This window comes from Candoia aspera, chromosome 1, assembly GCF_035149785.1.
Source record: "Candoia aspera isolate rCanAsp1 chromosome 1, rCanAsp1.hap2, whole genome shotgun sequence".
Lineage (NCBI taxonomy): Eukaryota > Metazoa > Chordata > Lepidosauria > Squamata > Boidae > Candoia > Candoia aspera.
This window is the reverse complement of record NC_086153.1, coordinates 297,319,576-297,333,509: the sequence shown is the minus strand read 5'-3', so window position 1 is coordinate 297,333,509 and position 13,934 is coordinate 297,319,576. Positions and strand designations below refer to the sequence as shown.

The following is a 13,934-nucleotide window of genomic DNA, read 5'->3' as shown; positions in this document are numbered from 1 at the left end:
ATTGTGCTGTGTAATGTCTTGACTAAAAGCCTCATTTTCAACTCACGAAATGTACAACACCTACAACGGGAACTTAGCATTTCAGTATTTTTTAGGGTTGGTTTCTTTTTTTGGTCTTGTACACTACAGAAACCCAAGCTGGGGGAAGAAAAAGAGAATTTACCAGATGATGTCATTGGGCGCAGGGGCGTAGCTGACACCCCAGCAATGGGACTTCACCACTGTAGTAACAGATGACTGCTGCGGATGCCTGTGGCAGCGGATGCGGCTGTAATCCTTTAAAATACTGGAAACCAAAGAAGACGCAAGAGCTGGAATTAACTAGCCTGGTTCCTCTTCTGTGAGTTGGAATTAAGAAAAGGATCACATCGATTACCTTACCCAGTCCACTGTTTATAAAACAGTATTATCTATGTGGTTAACTACCAATTCCTTTATTTAACACATTTATATCCTTTCTATCCTTCACAAATGTCACTCAACACATTTACACATTTATGGAGATTCAGGCATGACATGAAATAAACCATGCCTATCTTAGTTCATTTAAGAAGCAGCTTAATGCCCCCAAATGGATATCTAATCTTAAATATTAAGGGAGTATGACCCAAATGCAACCATCAAATATTTCCAGAATAAAAAAAAACCAATGCTAGATACTTCAGAAGGAGACACAGACAAAAATCATACCCTCAGATACCTTATGGGAGAGAAATCTTACCTGTTTAACAGCTCTGCGTGCAGCAAAAGGGAGGGATCTCAGTTAATGCTGTCATGGTGGAATAGCAGTAATGAAGCAAGGCATTATAGTTTCTCTAATGAAAGGGTCATGGATGTATGCAGTAGGTGGCAAGTGACATCACGTGAATCATGATGTCATTGTGCAAATGACATGGATGATGTGATTTGCATTCATCTAATGAAGTGACTAATGAAGAATCCTTTCTAAACCTACTCAAAATATTGAGAAATTTCATTTATATCAGGATTTTTGTCAGTGAAATAGCAATATCATCCATGGGGATTCAAGGTTATCTTCTCTCCATACTGATAAGCCTGGATATAGCAGGATTGTCTTGCTGAGGGCTTTTAAACCATTACCTAGCAGGAATAGTCTTCAAGCATATTCTCTCAGCTACACCAATTCCAGTGGAAATATAGTTGAACTGAGTATGCAATTAGATACATAAAGAAGAACGGGCTACTTATCTGTAATGGCAGTTCTTCAAGTGGCCACTGCAAATGAACACACAGAGATTATGTGTCTCTGCAGAGCAATTTGGTGTGATGATAGCCTAGAACTCAACATGATAACTTTGAAGATTGATCAACAGAGCCCAAAGATTATGGAAACTATTATACATTGAAAATGATCCAGGTCCCAAAGGGCCAATAAGGGAATTATCAAGGTCAAAGTCACTTCTTAGAGCCTTGAGGCCACCCTATGGCTCTGCAGTACTGAGCATGTAAGCAGTTTCAACTTCTGATGAGTGACCCAGGGCAAAAACAGTACGTCCTTTCCATTTAAAAAAAACAACACAACGGGTGACCTTTGGCCAAGACATGGATGGGACCACAGATTCTCTCTGCATGTTGTACAAACTTCATTAACCTCACTGCTAAATAATTCATCTTTACTGAAGGAAAGGTCCTCAGTTCTAACATTAGCCTTCAATGGCTGTGGAGTGGAGCCAGCAAGGCAACACAAGGCAATGGAGGATGCCATGAGTTTGGCTACTGAGTCAGTAAATTCCTATTAACAAATCACACTGCTTTAGCCTGAAAAAACTAAATTATTTGCCTCTTTTCTTCTGGTAGATGTGATAGGTATAGGGATACCTACTCCAATGAAACTGATGGCATTTTGTCATGAACATGTAATAACTGGCAATATGGAGGGAGAAAGTTCCAAAGAAGTATAACTTGTATACAAGAGTGTACAATTTTACATTCTTCTTATCTGTGGATGCAAAGCATTATTGATGGTAAGAAATAGGTACTGGATGTTAGAATAAGAAGCAGCATTTCTCTTCCTTCACTTTATAAAATTCTTGATGTGGTGAGAAGTCAATAGCATAGAAACTAGCGTGGCCCAAAAGTTTTTTGTTGTCTTCAAGTGAAAGCTCTAGGACAATGACTAGTAAAGCTCTAGTACCTTAGAATTACTGCTATACCAGGTCCTCTATTATCTGAGAAGACTGTTGAGCCTTAACGGCTTTTGCCACCCTACCAATTTATTTTCTGTAGGAGTGGAGACCTTCTAAAAGAGCTGGGTGCTTGGTCCCAATTTGAGCATCAAAGGAGATGGTGAATAAACTGAGGAGGTATTAGAGACATTTATGTGGTAAACCAGCAGCATTCTGTTGGCAGTGTGGTGGTATAAACAAGCAAATAATAAACAATAGATAATGATCAGATATGGCAAGATCACTCAAGCTCCACTCATGGATGAACAGAGAGGGTCCTGTGGATCAATGACAGTGGCAGGGTATACATGGAGGACAGGGCCCCTGCTGAACTATTCTGTAAACTCTGAAAGATTATGAATGGGGAATAACCACATACGTAAATCACAGAAACCATGATGAAGCATCATACGTTTCAGGAACACAGACAATCCCATTTGCAGGGCCAGGCAAAACTCTGGCTTTCATGGTTTGAAAATTTGGCCTTGAACTTGGTACAAGCCCTACCTCTTTTACAAACTGCACAGGCAAACTTATGAGATTATTTGATCTAATTCAGTGAGAAGCAGGGTAATAAATATACAGCACTCTGTTGTCAAAATATCTTAGGGTAGAACGCTTGAAAAACACTGCTCTAAATTATCCTGCTGCCTCAACTGTGGCAGAAGCCTACTGCTGATTTTGAAGTACTGTAAAGGTTCAAGTGTCACTCCACCGGCTTCTTAGCCTCAGATAGCAAAGTCTTAGGCTGGCCTTGTATTAGGGAGACTCACGTGGCCGTCATCCTTTCATCCTGGAATGTGACGAAGGCCATGTCAAGGCGCTTGAGAGCAATCCGGCTGCGTTCAGCATTAAACTCATCTGTCAGTTTCTCCTCTAGCTCCCCATAGTACTGCTCAGCATCCACCTAACCAAAAAAAAAAAAAGTTTACTTCTTTTTTTTCCTCATTGATTTTAAAACGTCAGCTAGAATAAATGCTGGATGGGGTTAACAGTCATCCTGTATTCTCCCAGAGACAGCCTTCACTGGCTGTTTCTCCAAGTAACACACAATTCTTTGGGAAAGAACGTGAAATGATATCTGGTGGTTTAATCCAAGCGGATTAATTCCCCCAAGAGGATAAACAGATTATGCTTCTTCTAATGAGAGAGAGTCAATGACCAGACCCAATAACAATATTAGCAGCCAAGAAACAACTCTTGGCTGCTCCAGCAAGGTGTGTCCATCCAAGGGGGAGGGAGGAACTGTGTCTTTCCAAACCTTTCTGGCAGATGCCACATGAGAAAAAGCAACAACCACCATAACAAGGAATGACGGGCTTAGTAAGAGTAAGAGATACCAGATGAAAATGTCCTCACAATGGTGCTAACTGAAATAGGCTTTCAGAAAAGGCACAAAACTATTCCACCATCTTTAAAGTTTTTACCCATCTGTGAAGTGCTTTGGGAGCCCTATAATAAGGCAGAGAGGAAAATATTATTGAAATTAATCTTAACTTATTCCTGCCTTTAGTCTAAGACTGAAATGGGTCACTTGAATATTTGCCATAGGTGCCAGTCCTGATCAGACCTTTTTCTCTCACTTTTTGTTGCTTTTTCTATCAGGATAGTCAAATGATTCCCTTTATATATTTGCTAAACACGTGGGTGGTATTGGTCAACTGGCATTCAGGTCCCCATCTTGGCCATGAAGTACTTCAGATCAGTCATTCTTTTTCAGCCAACCCTCCTCTCAAGTTTACTGTTATGGGAATAAAAGTAGGGAAGACCCGCTAGTCTGTCACTGTCTTCAGCTGCTGTAGGAAGTGGAGTATAAATGTTGTAAGTAAGTAAAATAAATAAAACATGAAGGGCACTCCAGACATGAAGATGAAGGTTCATAGACCATGTACAAACAGAAATCCTGACCCATCATGGTTCTTTTCAGGGTGAAAAGGGGCATGTGTTTACTTGTATGGTTCCTTCATAATGCTTCTGGGGATACAACCACTGAGCTGTATAGGTGATGAAGAAGTGGCATGGCTACAATCTCCCTTTTTTAAAAAAAAAAATGTGTTCAATAAAAGGAAACAGTGCAAGTGTTGATGATATAGCTTCTCTTAGATCAGCTGTCCACTAAAAAGAATGATCTGGAAGTCCAAAGCTGAAATTTCATCTTTGCCATGAACTCAGCCTAGGTGAGTGGCATGGCAGGATTGGGCAGTCAGTTTTCCTCTTGAACTGGGCTATTTTTTCTTTTATGGTCAGTATGTGATATTTCTGTGGTTGAAGCAAACTGTCTCTAGTCCAGTTCAATGGCTGGCAGCATTTAAACACATCAATGGGGGGAACAGGAGACCCAAACTTCCCGGGGCTGATTTTTTATAAGTACATATCTTCATATTCTTTGTACCTCTTCAAAGCCACAAATACGGCAGCAGAAGATTCGGGAACAAGGATGGATTCTGATCATAATTTTCCCTTCCTTTTGAGCCTTGGTTGTGAAGTAAAGCCTCCCTTTCATTGCCTTGCGCCTGGCAGGTACAAAATTAGAAAAAAAAAGTTAATGCAGCCATCCATTTCTTCCCAACACCCAAAGTCTGGTGTAGTTAATGGCAGTTGTAACTGCAGAAGTTCCACTTTGTTGTGGGGCATTTGGATTGGAATTATAGCACCTTCCAAATCTTGTATTTCATGTTCTTACAAATGAAAATTTCTGGCACTTATAACTTGGCATAAAAACGTAAGGATATTTTCTGTGAACAGTGCTGTGAAGGCCATAGTGGACCAGATCAGACCGAGTGGGGCTTCCATTATTCCTGGGCTGGATCTCTTTATTCCTCTCTTTTGCTGATACGTAATTACATTGAAAAGAATGGGGATATCACTCAGAAAATGGTGTATTTTATGATGGCATGAAAGCTGATGAATAATGCCAACTGGCAGGAAGGGTTTGATTAGAGCACCTTTGATGACTAGCAATTTGGTTGACTTTAAAAGGCAATTAAGACAAATTCATGTACCATGTCATTGGCTGTTGGTTCTGAAGGATTTATTGGAACACTCTTGTACTCAATTTAGCTTGCTGGCATTTGATAGGCGTATGATTAGCCACAGTGAGGACCTAATGCTAGGCCAAGCAAACTTTTGATCTGATTCATTGTGTCTATTACGCTTTTAAAACAAAGAGTTTATTTTCTTCTTTTGTCATGCAAGGAAAATCTTTACATGCCTATTGAGCATAACAAGAATTTGAGCCATAGTTTCATTCATTTCCTAAAATTCTATGAACTGGACTTTACAACAGAGGACCTCAGCTAGTCCCTTGGTGCCCAGGGTATATGTAAGATAGGGAGATTATTTGGGAAACAAGTTTCAAGCCAAAGATGCTTAGAGAATTCAGTATTTTCACATTCCTATAGGAAACTAGGTGATCAGTACCTTATTTAATCATCCACTGGATTTTGTATTACTCCCAAGTGTTGAAAAACTTTTCACAGCATTAAAACACATATTTATAAATGAATTTCAACAGCAACATTTACTTACTGTATTCTTGAAACTGTCATATCTTTTGTTACTTGAGAAACGTTATGTGAGAAATAAAGAGAAATGCACATTTCTGTTTTGTTTAAGTAGAAGTTTATGCATTTAATTTGATTTCACCTGATTTGCTACTATTAACCAGTATTCAAACTGAAAAATTTAAAAAGCCTATAGGAAAATATGAATAGTTGTTTGTATTGTGGCCTTCCTTGCATGGCTGCAGCTCCAAAACTGGAAGCTCCTTTTATTCACAGAGCAAAAGGCTGATTGGGCAACCCAGGAAAGGGTGTTTTTAAAACAAGTGCCCCAAATGATGGCATCCTCTCCCTGTTCAGGAATTCAGGTTTGATGCCAAGCTTTATAATCTTCCAAAATCAGCTTGAGCCATCTATTCACCAAGACCAGCACTGCTGATTGCTTCTGTAGCCCTGTTTTCAGAGAACTATGAAAGATTTACCGCTTTAAATGTATTTCCAGATATATTATCATATTTTTTTTTGTTCCTTCAAGTCCCTCTTGATAACTGCTTGAACAAGTCCCTGAAGTTTTCTTGGCAAGGTTTTTCAGAAGTAGTTTGCCCTTGCTGAGAGAGAGAGAGAGAGTGGCTCGAGGTCACCCAGATGGCTTTGTGCCTAAGGCAGGACTAGAACCCCGGTGGGTTCTCCCAGTTTCTAGCCTGATGCCTTAACCACTACACCAAACTGGCTCTTTTTATCAAATTAATATTCTTTAACTATAATGTGTTCATTCCAGTGAAACATTACCTGAAATGCAGTTTTTTTTAAATGAACAACAAATAAAATGAACTGAACCAATACAGTATATTATATTAAACATACATTTTGAGAAGTTTTTTTAAAATAGCAAATTAATATAGAAACTGAATTGAATTATATGGGTTAAAAAATATGCAAAAATGACAGGGATCAGAAACTGAATAGGTTCTGTTGAGACACTTGTATTTTAAGGGAATACACAACTGGATAAAGTATAGCCAGGATGAAAAACTTTTTTTCTAAGCAAAGGACAAGTTCAATGTCCTTTCCTTTTTGCCCCTACACTAGATACGGCAGGGTGCTTATTATTGTCTATCATTTTTTTTATCGAAGTTCCCTCTAGCACAATCCCTATGCACAGAAATCCCAGGACATTTTCCTCCACAAATTCCAAGGGACTCCGAATAACCCAGATCTAAGCAAAATTTCTGAAAACCTACCTCTCTGAATCCAGCTTCATCAGTCTGTGAACATCAGAGCAAAATTGGACCCCAGTCACTGTGCAGCTTGGATAAGCCTCACTGTCAAGAGAGATAATCAAAATCTGTAATAACGATCTTATTGTTGTTCTGATGTTCCTTGTGGAACGTGCTTAGAAAAATGGGAATCCCAGAACACTGTCCTCATGTGAAACCCATATACAGGTAAAGAAGCCACAGCATGGACAGAATATGGCAAAATAGACTGGCTCCAGGGGGAGAAGTAAGTGAGACAAGGCTATATATTCTCCCCTTATTTATTCAACCAATATGCTGAATATACAGTATACTAAGGGAAGCCAGACTGGAAGAAGATGAGCGTGGTTTTAAAACTGGAGGAAGAAACATCAATAACCTGTGCTATGCTGATGACACTAACTTGACAACTGAAAATGCAAAGAATCTGCAAACTCTAGTAATAAAAGTCAAGGGGCACAGTGAAAAAATGGGACTAAACTTAAATCGTCTAAACTAGTCTAAACTAATGCCAACAGGTACAACAACCCGCCTTAGAATTGACAATGAAGATATCAAAGAGGTAGGTAGCTTCTGCCTCTTAGGATTAACCATCAACAGTAAAGGAACAAGCAGTCAAGAAAGACATCACAGACTAAAACTTGGTAGAGCAGCTATGAAGGCATTGGAAAAGATATTCAAATGCCGTGATGTGCCTATACATCAGAACAGGGCAAGCCTTGGTATTTATGCCCTCTGACATCATGGAAGTGAAAGTTGGACTTCGAGGAAACAGGACAGAAGAAGCATTGACACTTTTGAACTTTGCTGTTGAAGAAGTCTCCTGAGAATACCATTCTTGGCTGTACTATGGACAATAAATGGGTCATCACACCAACCAACCCAGAGTTCTCACTCAAGGCACAAATGACTAGGCTCAAATTATCCTACTTTGGACACATTATGTGAAGGCCTAGCTCTGTAGAGAAGGCTCTAATGCTGGAAAAGGTGGAAAGAAAGAGAAAAAGAGGAAGATGGATGGACTAAGTTACACTGGTGATGGATGCACAGTTGGAAGATTTGAAGGACCAGGTTAGGGACAGATCGTCATGGAGAAAATGTATCTATGTGGTTGATAAGAGGCAACCCCAATTTGATGGCACATAATCAATCAATCAATCAATCAATCAATGTCCATCTGGTATCCATGTCAGCTTTCAGAAATCAACTCTCACAAGAGGAGCTGTTTCATGAAAAGGGAAAATATGATTAGTTGCTGTAAGTGAGATTATTTGAATGGGCATACTTTTAGAATTAAGAATTAGAACTCCACCTGGGAAAGACAGGTGGATGGGGTGACAAAATAATAGATGCCCATTTAAAGAGCCCTAATTATAAATTTGTTATCAGTTTTTCAGTGTGGTTTCTAAGAGTCACATATATGGGTAGATAGCAGGTCAAATTTATCTGCAGGCAGATTTTGGTGGTCAGAAACAAGGAAACCACCTTCCCAAAAGCTGTATCCTTATGAACCAAATGTCCAGCCTGTGATGCTTCACGAACATTGAGAGTTATGCCCGCATTCCATAGTCTGGCAATGGAACGTCCCTGATGGCCTGATGTAATTCAGGCGGAATGACTTCTGATGATATCTGGCACAATCCACAACAGAGCCATTTAATAACAGTGACCCACTTGGAGACGCACTGTTCAAAATCAAGCATAGTGAAAGTGGGCTCTTTGTGAAAGGCTGATGTCTCATTTAAGTAGAAGGTGAATGCTCTCTATAGATCTCTCCGGTTGGTTAGAGAAAGATTTGGAAAGAAAATAAAGAGGATGATGTCCTGGCTGAAATGAAATTCTGATACTGTGTTCAGCATTATGTGGTCCAAGTGAATTATTTAAAACCAGGTATGAGGACAAAGCATATAGATAACTAGTGTGTTGCAAAGAGGTGAACTTGCAGTTGGCAAGTGGTTCAAACAGCTTCCAGATGAGCTTAAAGAATATGAGAAGTTCCAAGCAGGAAGGGATGCTACATGGGCTTAACAATCATATCCTGAGTGTATGTCAATGGCTCCATGTCAAGCTGGAAGAAAGTGTAGAGTGGCATACTTCAGGGTCCTGTGCTAGGCCCTATACTGTTCAACATATTAGGGACTTGAAAAAGGCATTAGAAAATACCTGCCCCCCTAGGCTTTGTGAGAGTTCAAAGGTCTGGCCTAAAAGCAGACAGTGTTGGACTGATGCAACAGGAGAGCCGGTTTGGTCTAGTGGTTAAGGCAACGGGCCAGAAACCAGGAGACTGAGAGTCCTAGTCCCACCTTAGGCATGAAAGCCGGCTGGGTGACCTTGGGCCAGTCACTCTCTCTCTGCCCAACCCACCTCACAGGGTTGTTGTTGGGGGGAAAATAGGAGGAGGAAGGAGTATTAGGTATGTTCGCCACCTTGAGTTATTTATAAAAATAATAAAGGCCGGATAGAAAAACAAACAAACGAACAAATGGTTTGTAGTAGAATGCTCCTGGGAGAGCATGGATAGGGATCAGGTGTTTATTACTCTTAACTGCATTGTGAGAGGGGATGGAAGGAAGGAAACATAGAGACCTACTCAGCCAGGACAGTGGTGGTTTTTAGATCATATCTGATGTTCTCCTCCAGCATGTTGGAAAAAGATGTGGTTTGCCCACTAGGAAGGATGGGAATTGTTCCGAAGGGGGAAAATAGTAGCAAACAGACTGTAATCTATTCAAAATAGAAGATGATTAGGGATAATACACTTAAGGTTTTGATCAGATGCCTGACACAGACTTGAGCGAAGTCTGATCTAGAGTCTCAGGACTAGCTGGAAAATAATTGCAGCAGTATCTTTATAGCGCAAGATGCCATAGAGCCAAGTACCATTATGTGTGAAAACCTGGATCTCAGGGAGAGTGTCCTCATCACTATGGAACAGCGTACAGAATCAGTACCTTCTGAGTAGGCATCCAGAGGGTGGTTTGTCATAATCCCCCTGAAAACCAGTGTCCTGGTGTGAGGCCTGATGAGAGACTGGTCACAGGTTAATTGTTATTCTCCAAAAGAGGTGCAAGAAGTACCAAATGACAAACTAAAAAGACTGGAAAATGTTATGAAAAGGCTAGTAGAAAGAAACCTAAAGTGAAGGCTTTATCAATATGGTGATAAAAATTAACTGAGTTCAGGCCAGAAGCTATACTAATATATGTAGGGGTGGGGCAAGTCTCCCACCCAAAAAGCAATTTAGCTCTAGATGATTCCAAACAAGAGCACTGCACAGGCACAAACATCTGTACACCTGATGCTCAGTCTTTACAACGAAGCAGCAAAACTTTCTGGGCTTCCATAATTGCTGCAGCAGGGAACACAACATCTTTGTCTGAGTGGCCTGCTTCTCTAGTAGTACTTGCCTAGCACTGCATTGTTTATGAAGTACTTAGCCTCTTCCAAGGAAGAGCAGATTCGTACTTCCAGGCACTGAGAAAAGGTCATGTTTATTGTAAAGAAACCCAGCCCTTTAAATTACATGGACTATTTGCAAGTGACTGAACCATATTTGTCATCTGAACTCCAATATTTTTGCATCCATTTTGGAAAAAAAAAACATTTAAAAATTTACCTCCTCACCATGGTTAGCATTAGCTAAAAGAGGAAGAGCATGTTTATGAAAAAAAATAATGCCACTGAGCTTACTGGAAGTGTTTGATAACAAGAGATGTATCTGTGATCTCTTTGGGAATCCTGGTAACCATCAACGTCCGGGCCAGCTGAAAAGACAAGAAGGGAAAAAGCCAGAAGTGGAGGCACTTTAATAGTTACAGCATTAGTCACTTTCCTATTAAGTATTTTGCCACTTAAACTCTATTACTATTTGTACTCATTATTTTCCTCTGATGCAGGACTAGGGATAATAAACTTAAGTTACAGGAGGATATAGTTCGCTTGAACATTGCAAGAAAATATTTAGCGGTAAGTTTAATAATAGAAATTGCTAACTAAAATATTGCTGTGTCACCCTCACTGGAGTTCTTAATTTCCTGCATCAAGCAGGGCATTGCACTGGATATCCTATCTCTTCCTATTTTATGATCCTGGGATGGCAACTTGCCTATGCTGTGGGAGTTTGCTTCTCTCAGAGCAAGATTTGTATTGTCACCACTGAATCACAGCATTTAAACAATCTGAAACCAGTATTTGGGCAAATATCTTTCTTCCTCAGCCTGGTACAGCAAATGATGAATGTCTAGATCAGTGTTTCTCAATCTTGGTAAGTTTAAGATGTGTGGACCAACTCCCAGAATTCCCCAGCCAGCATGCTGGCTGGAGATTTCTGGGAATTGAAGTCCACACATCTTAAATTTGCCAAGATTGAGAAACATTGATCTACAGTGTGCATCTCTGAAAGGGCAGAAAGGGAGGTGCGAATGGGGCCACTGCAATTGTTACCTTTTCATTTTCCTTATACTCTAGTTGGATGGAATGATGAGTCATGCAGAGAACAGTGATGATGAAATAGAGGAGAGCAAAGATACTGTGCAGCCACAAGAGACGGTCACTGCAATAGAGCAGAAAGGAGAGACGTTTTCAGATGGGAAAAATGAGGTATCTTAGCCAGAAGACAAGATAACCACCATTTCCTGGGGCATGCCAGCCATTCCTTGTTTTCAGCCGTGGAGGATATGTCTATCTGTAATACAGACAGTCAGCGTCACCATTGCATATTGTTATGGAACCATGATTAGTGCATGGAAGAATCCGCAGTCAACCAATGTCTTAAAGGAAAACAAATCATTCCAATGCTTGCAAGGTGGAGCACCAAAATAGAACCTTCATCGGCATTAGTTCAAAATGACAAAGCTACAGTATAGAAATCAGCGGTTCAGAATTTGTTAAAACCAGTGGTTCTTCTTTTTCAGGGGAAGCACAGATGGACAGAAATGTATATTTACTACTTGGATCTTACAGCTGAACATTGTTCATATTAATACAACCGCATGAGCATAAATGCATACTATTCACATGTATATCCTGGACTCATAATGTCAAACAAAATGTAAGGATTTAATGAATGATTATTTCTGTGTATTTGCAGAACGTGCCCCACAAGGCCATTTATTTATTTATTTGTCAAATTTCTCTGCCGCCCATCTCGTATACAATGAATCATTACAAACAGTGACTAGTTCAGCTCTGAGGAAGTAGAATTACTTACTCTTTGGGAACATTTGCAATTGTGGTTCGGCCAAAATTAGCTGGATTTTTCCCTGAGAGAGAGGAAGGAGAGAGAGGTGAGTACATTTTAAACAAAAGGCGTTTTCTTCTTCCTAGAATATCATTGTACTGTACTCACAATGCTTCCAAAGTTGTACACAGATATTTTTGAGGTTTTAGCATACTGGTGCTCTCAACAATTAACTATCGAGTGAATCTGGAGGGCTACATACCAAGGAGATCACCAGAGAAGTTGACGGGAAGGATGACAGCCACGGACAGTACACAAGTGATCAAAAGCAACACCAACAGATGCCGCTGGAAGGAGAGGTAGGTTGTGGCATCAACTCCACACTTGCTTTGAATTTCTTCATCTCTGAGAAAGAAATAAAGGCAAGTCAACTCAATGACATCCCCTTCTTCCCCTTTTCTTTTCATCCAGAACAGAAAAAGCAGCACTGACCATAAAGATTTTCTGCCAGTATAAAATGGATGATATGCTCATAGCAAAGGGGGACTTTACTTCTGTGCTTTATGTAGACTAATAATCATACTATTGTGGAATAAAATTAGGTCTCTGTAACCCAAAAAAGTATCATGAGTAAGTGAGCACACCCAAACTGGAATACCATCCCTTGCCATCTTGAGTCTCCTCAAATCAAAGGGGGCACTAAAACAAACAAAACCGAGACCTCCCACCCATAATGTTAAAATATGTTTTTTTAAGTGGAATTATTTTAGCATAAATGGAGGGAGAGAGTTTGAGAGGAAGTTCCCTTTAAATAAAATAATAATAAAGTGAAGTAGCATCATATAATAGTAATTTGATGTAAAATTGCTTTTCCGAGCCACCATACATGATACCTCAAAAACCAGAACCACCTTACCTAACCTGGTGCTCTCTAGATGTGATGGATTGCAACCCTCCTTATCTCCAGCCAGCAGGAAACCTGCAGTTCAACACATCTAGAGGGCACAAGGTTGGGGAAGGATGGGTCAGGGTGGTAAGAAAACAGCATCAATTAATTTGCTTTCAGAAATTTATTCTGCTTGCTTCTCCTCTCCCACTCTCCCCTTTGTTTCTTTTCTAGGTTTTCATACATAAACTGTTCTGTTCCACTAATACATCCATCTGCATCATTTTTTAAAAAAAAATCTGTCTCAATACAGATGAGGAACATATTTCCAAAGAAACCTATACAGGTTTTAAACAGATTTTCCTCAAGTATGGCATTTCCAAATATATTTTAGAACATGGACTTCATACGCATTTGGATTTTTTTTTAAAATGACTATTGCGTTGTAAAATCTAGTCCCATGAGAAATCCAAAAGACCATTATGTTCCAATCTCTGTGGTACTGATTAGCAAGAAGAGGGACTGAATTATTTTCTCAACATGACTGTTTGTTATTATTTTTTTAAATTCCATCTTTGCTAGAGCCTTCTGTAACAAACACACCCTTCCTTGTTCTTTGAAAATAATATCTTTATGACACAGCAATAGCTAAATGAGTGGCAGATTTCTTTTGTTTGATAAGGCAACTGAGTGGGAGGAGTAATTAATTCTTTATTGAATTTCCAACTTTTCTCTTCTTTTAACCACCAGCATAGAAAGGAAACACGATTTTCATCATAGCTCAGTTGGCTATCTAGAGAATTAGGCTTCAGATTGCAGGGGATAAAATTTTCATCATAAAAAACATGTGTATCTTGTATTTTGCATGTGCAAAATGAAGAAGAGCTTTTCTGCTATGAAGTGATAACCAAGTAATAATAATATCAT

General features: G+C 39.6%; 1 protein-coding gene across 3 annotated transcripts in view; it reads right to left on the bottom strand.

Moving 5' to 3' along the window:
• Window positions 1-13,934, bottom strand: part of TMEM63C (transmembrane protein 63C) — a 73,140-nt gene that overhangs the window by 14,660 nt on the left and 44,546 nt on the right. For all 3 annotated transcript variants that reach the window (XM_063290155.1, XM_063290156.1, XM_063290157.1), the window contains 8 exons: window positions 12,384-12,526; window positions 12,152-12,203; window positions 11,386-11,494; window positions 10,633-10,706; window positions 6,928-7,008; window positions 4,579-4,699; window positions 2,960-3,093; window positions 164-286 (listed from right to left, as the gene is read on the bottom strand). In XM_063290155.1, the coding sequence (XP_063146225.1) occupies window positions 164-286; window positions 2,960-3,093; window positions 4,579-4,699; window positions 6,928-7,008; window positions 10,633-10,706; window positions 11,386-11,494; window positions 12,152-12,203; window positions 12,384-12,526 (837 nt within the window). The remainder of the gene's footprint in view (window positions 1-163; window positions 287-2,959; window positions 3,094-4,578; window positions 4,700-6,927; window positions 7,009-10,632; window positions 10,707-11,385; window positions 11,495-12,151; window positions 12,204-12,383; window positions 12,527-13,934) is intronic.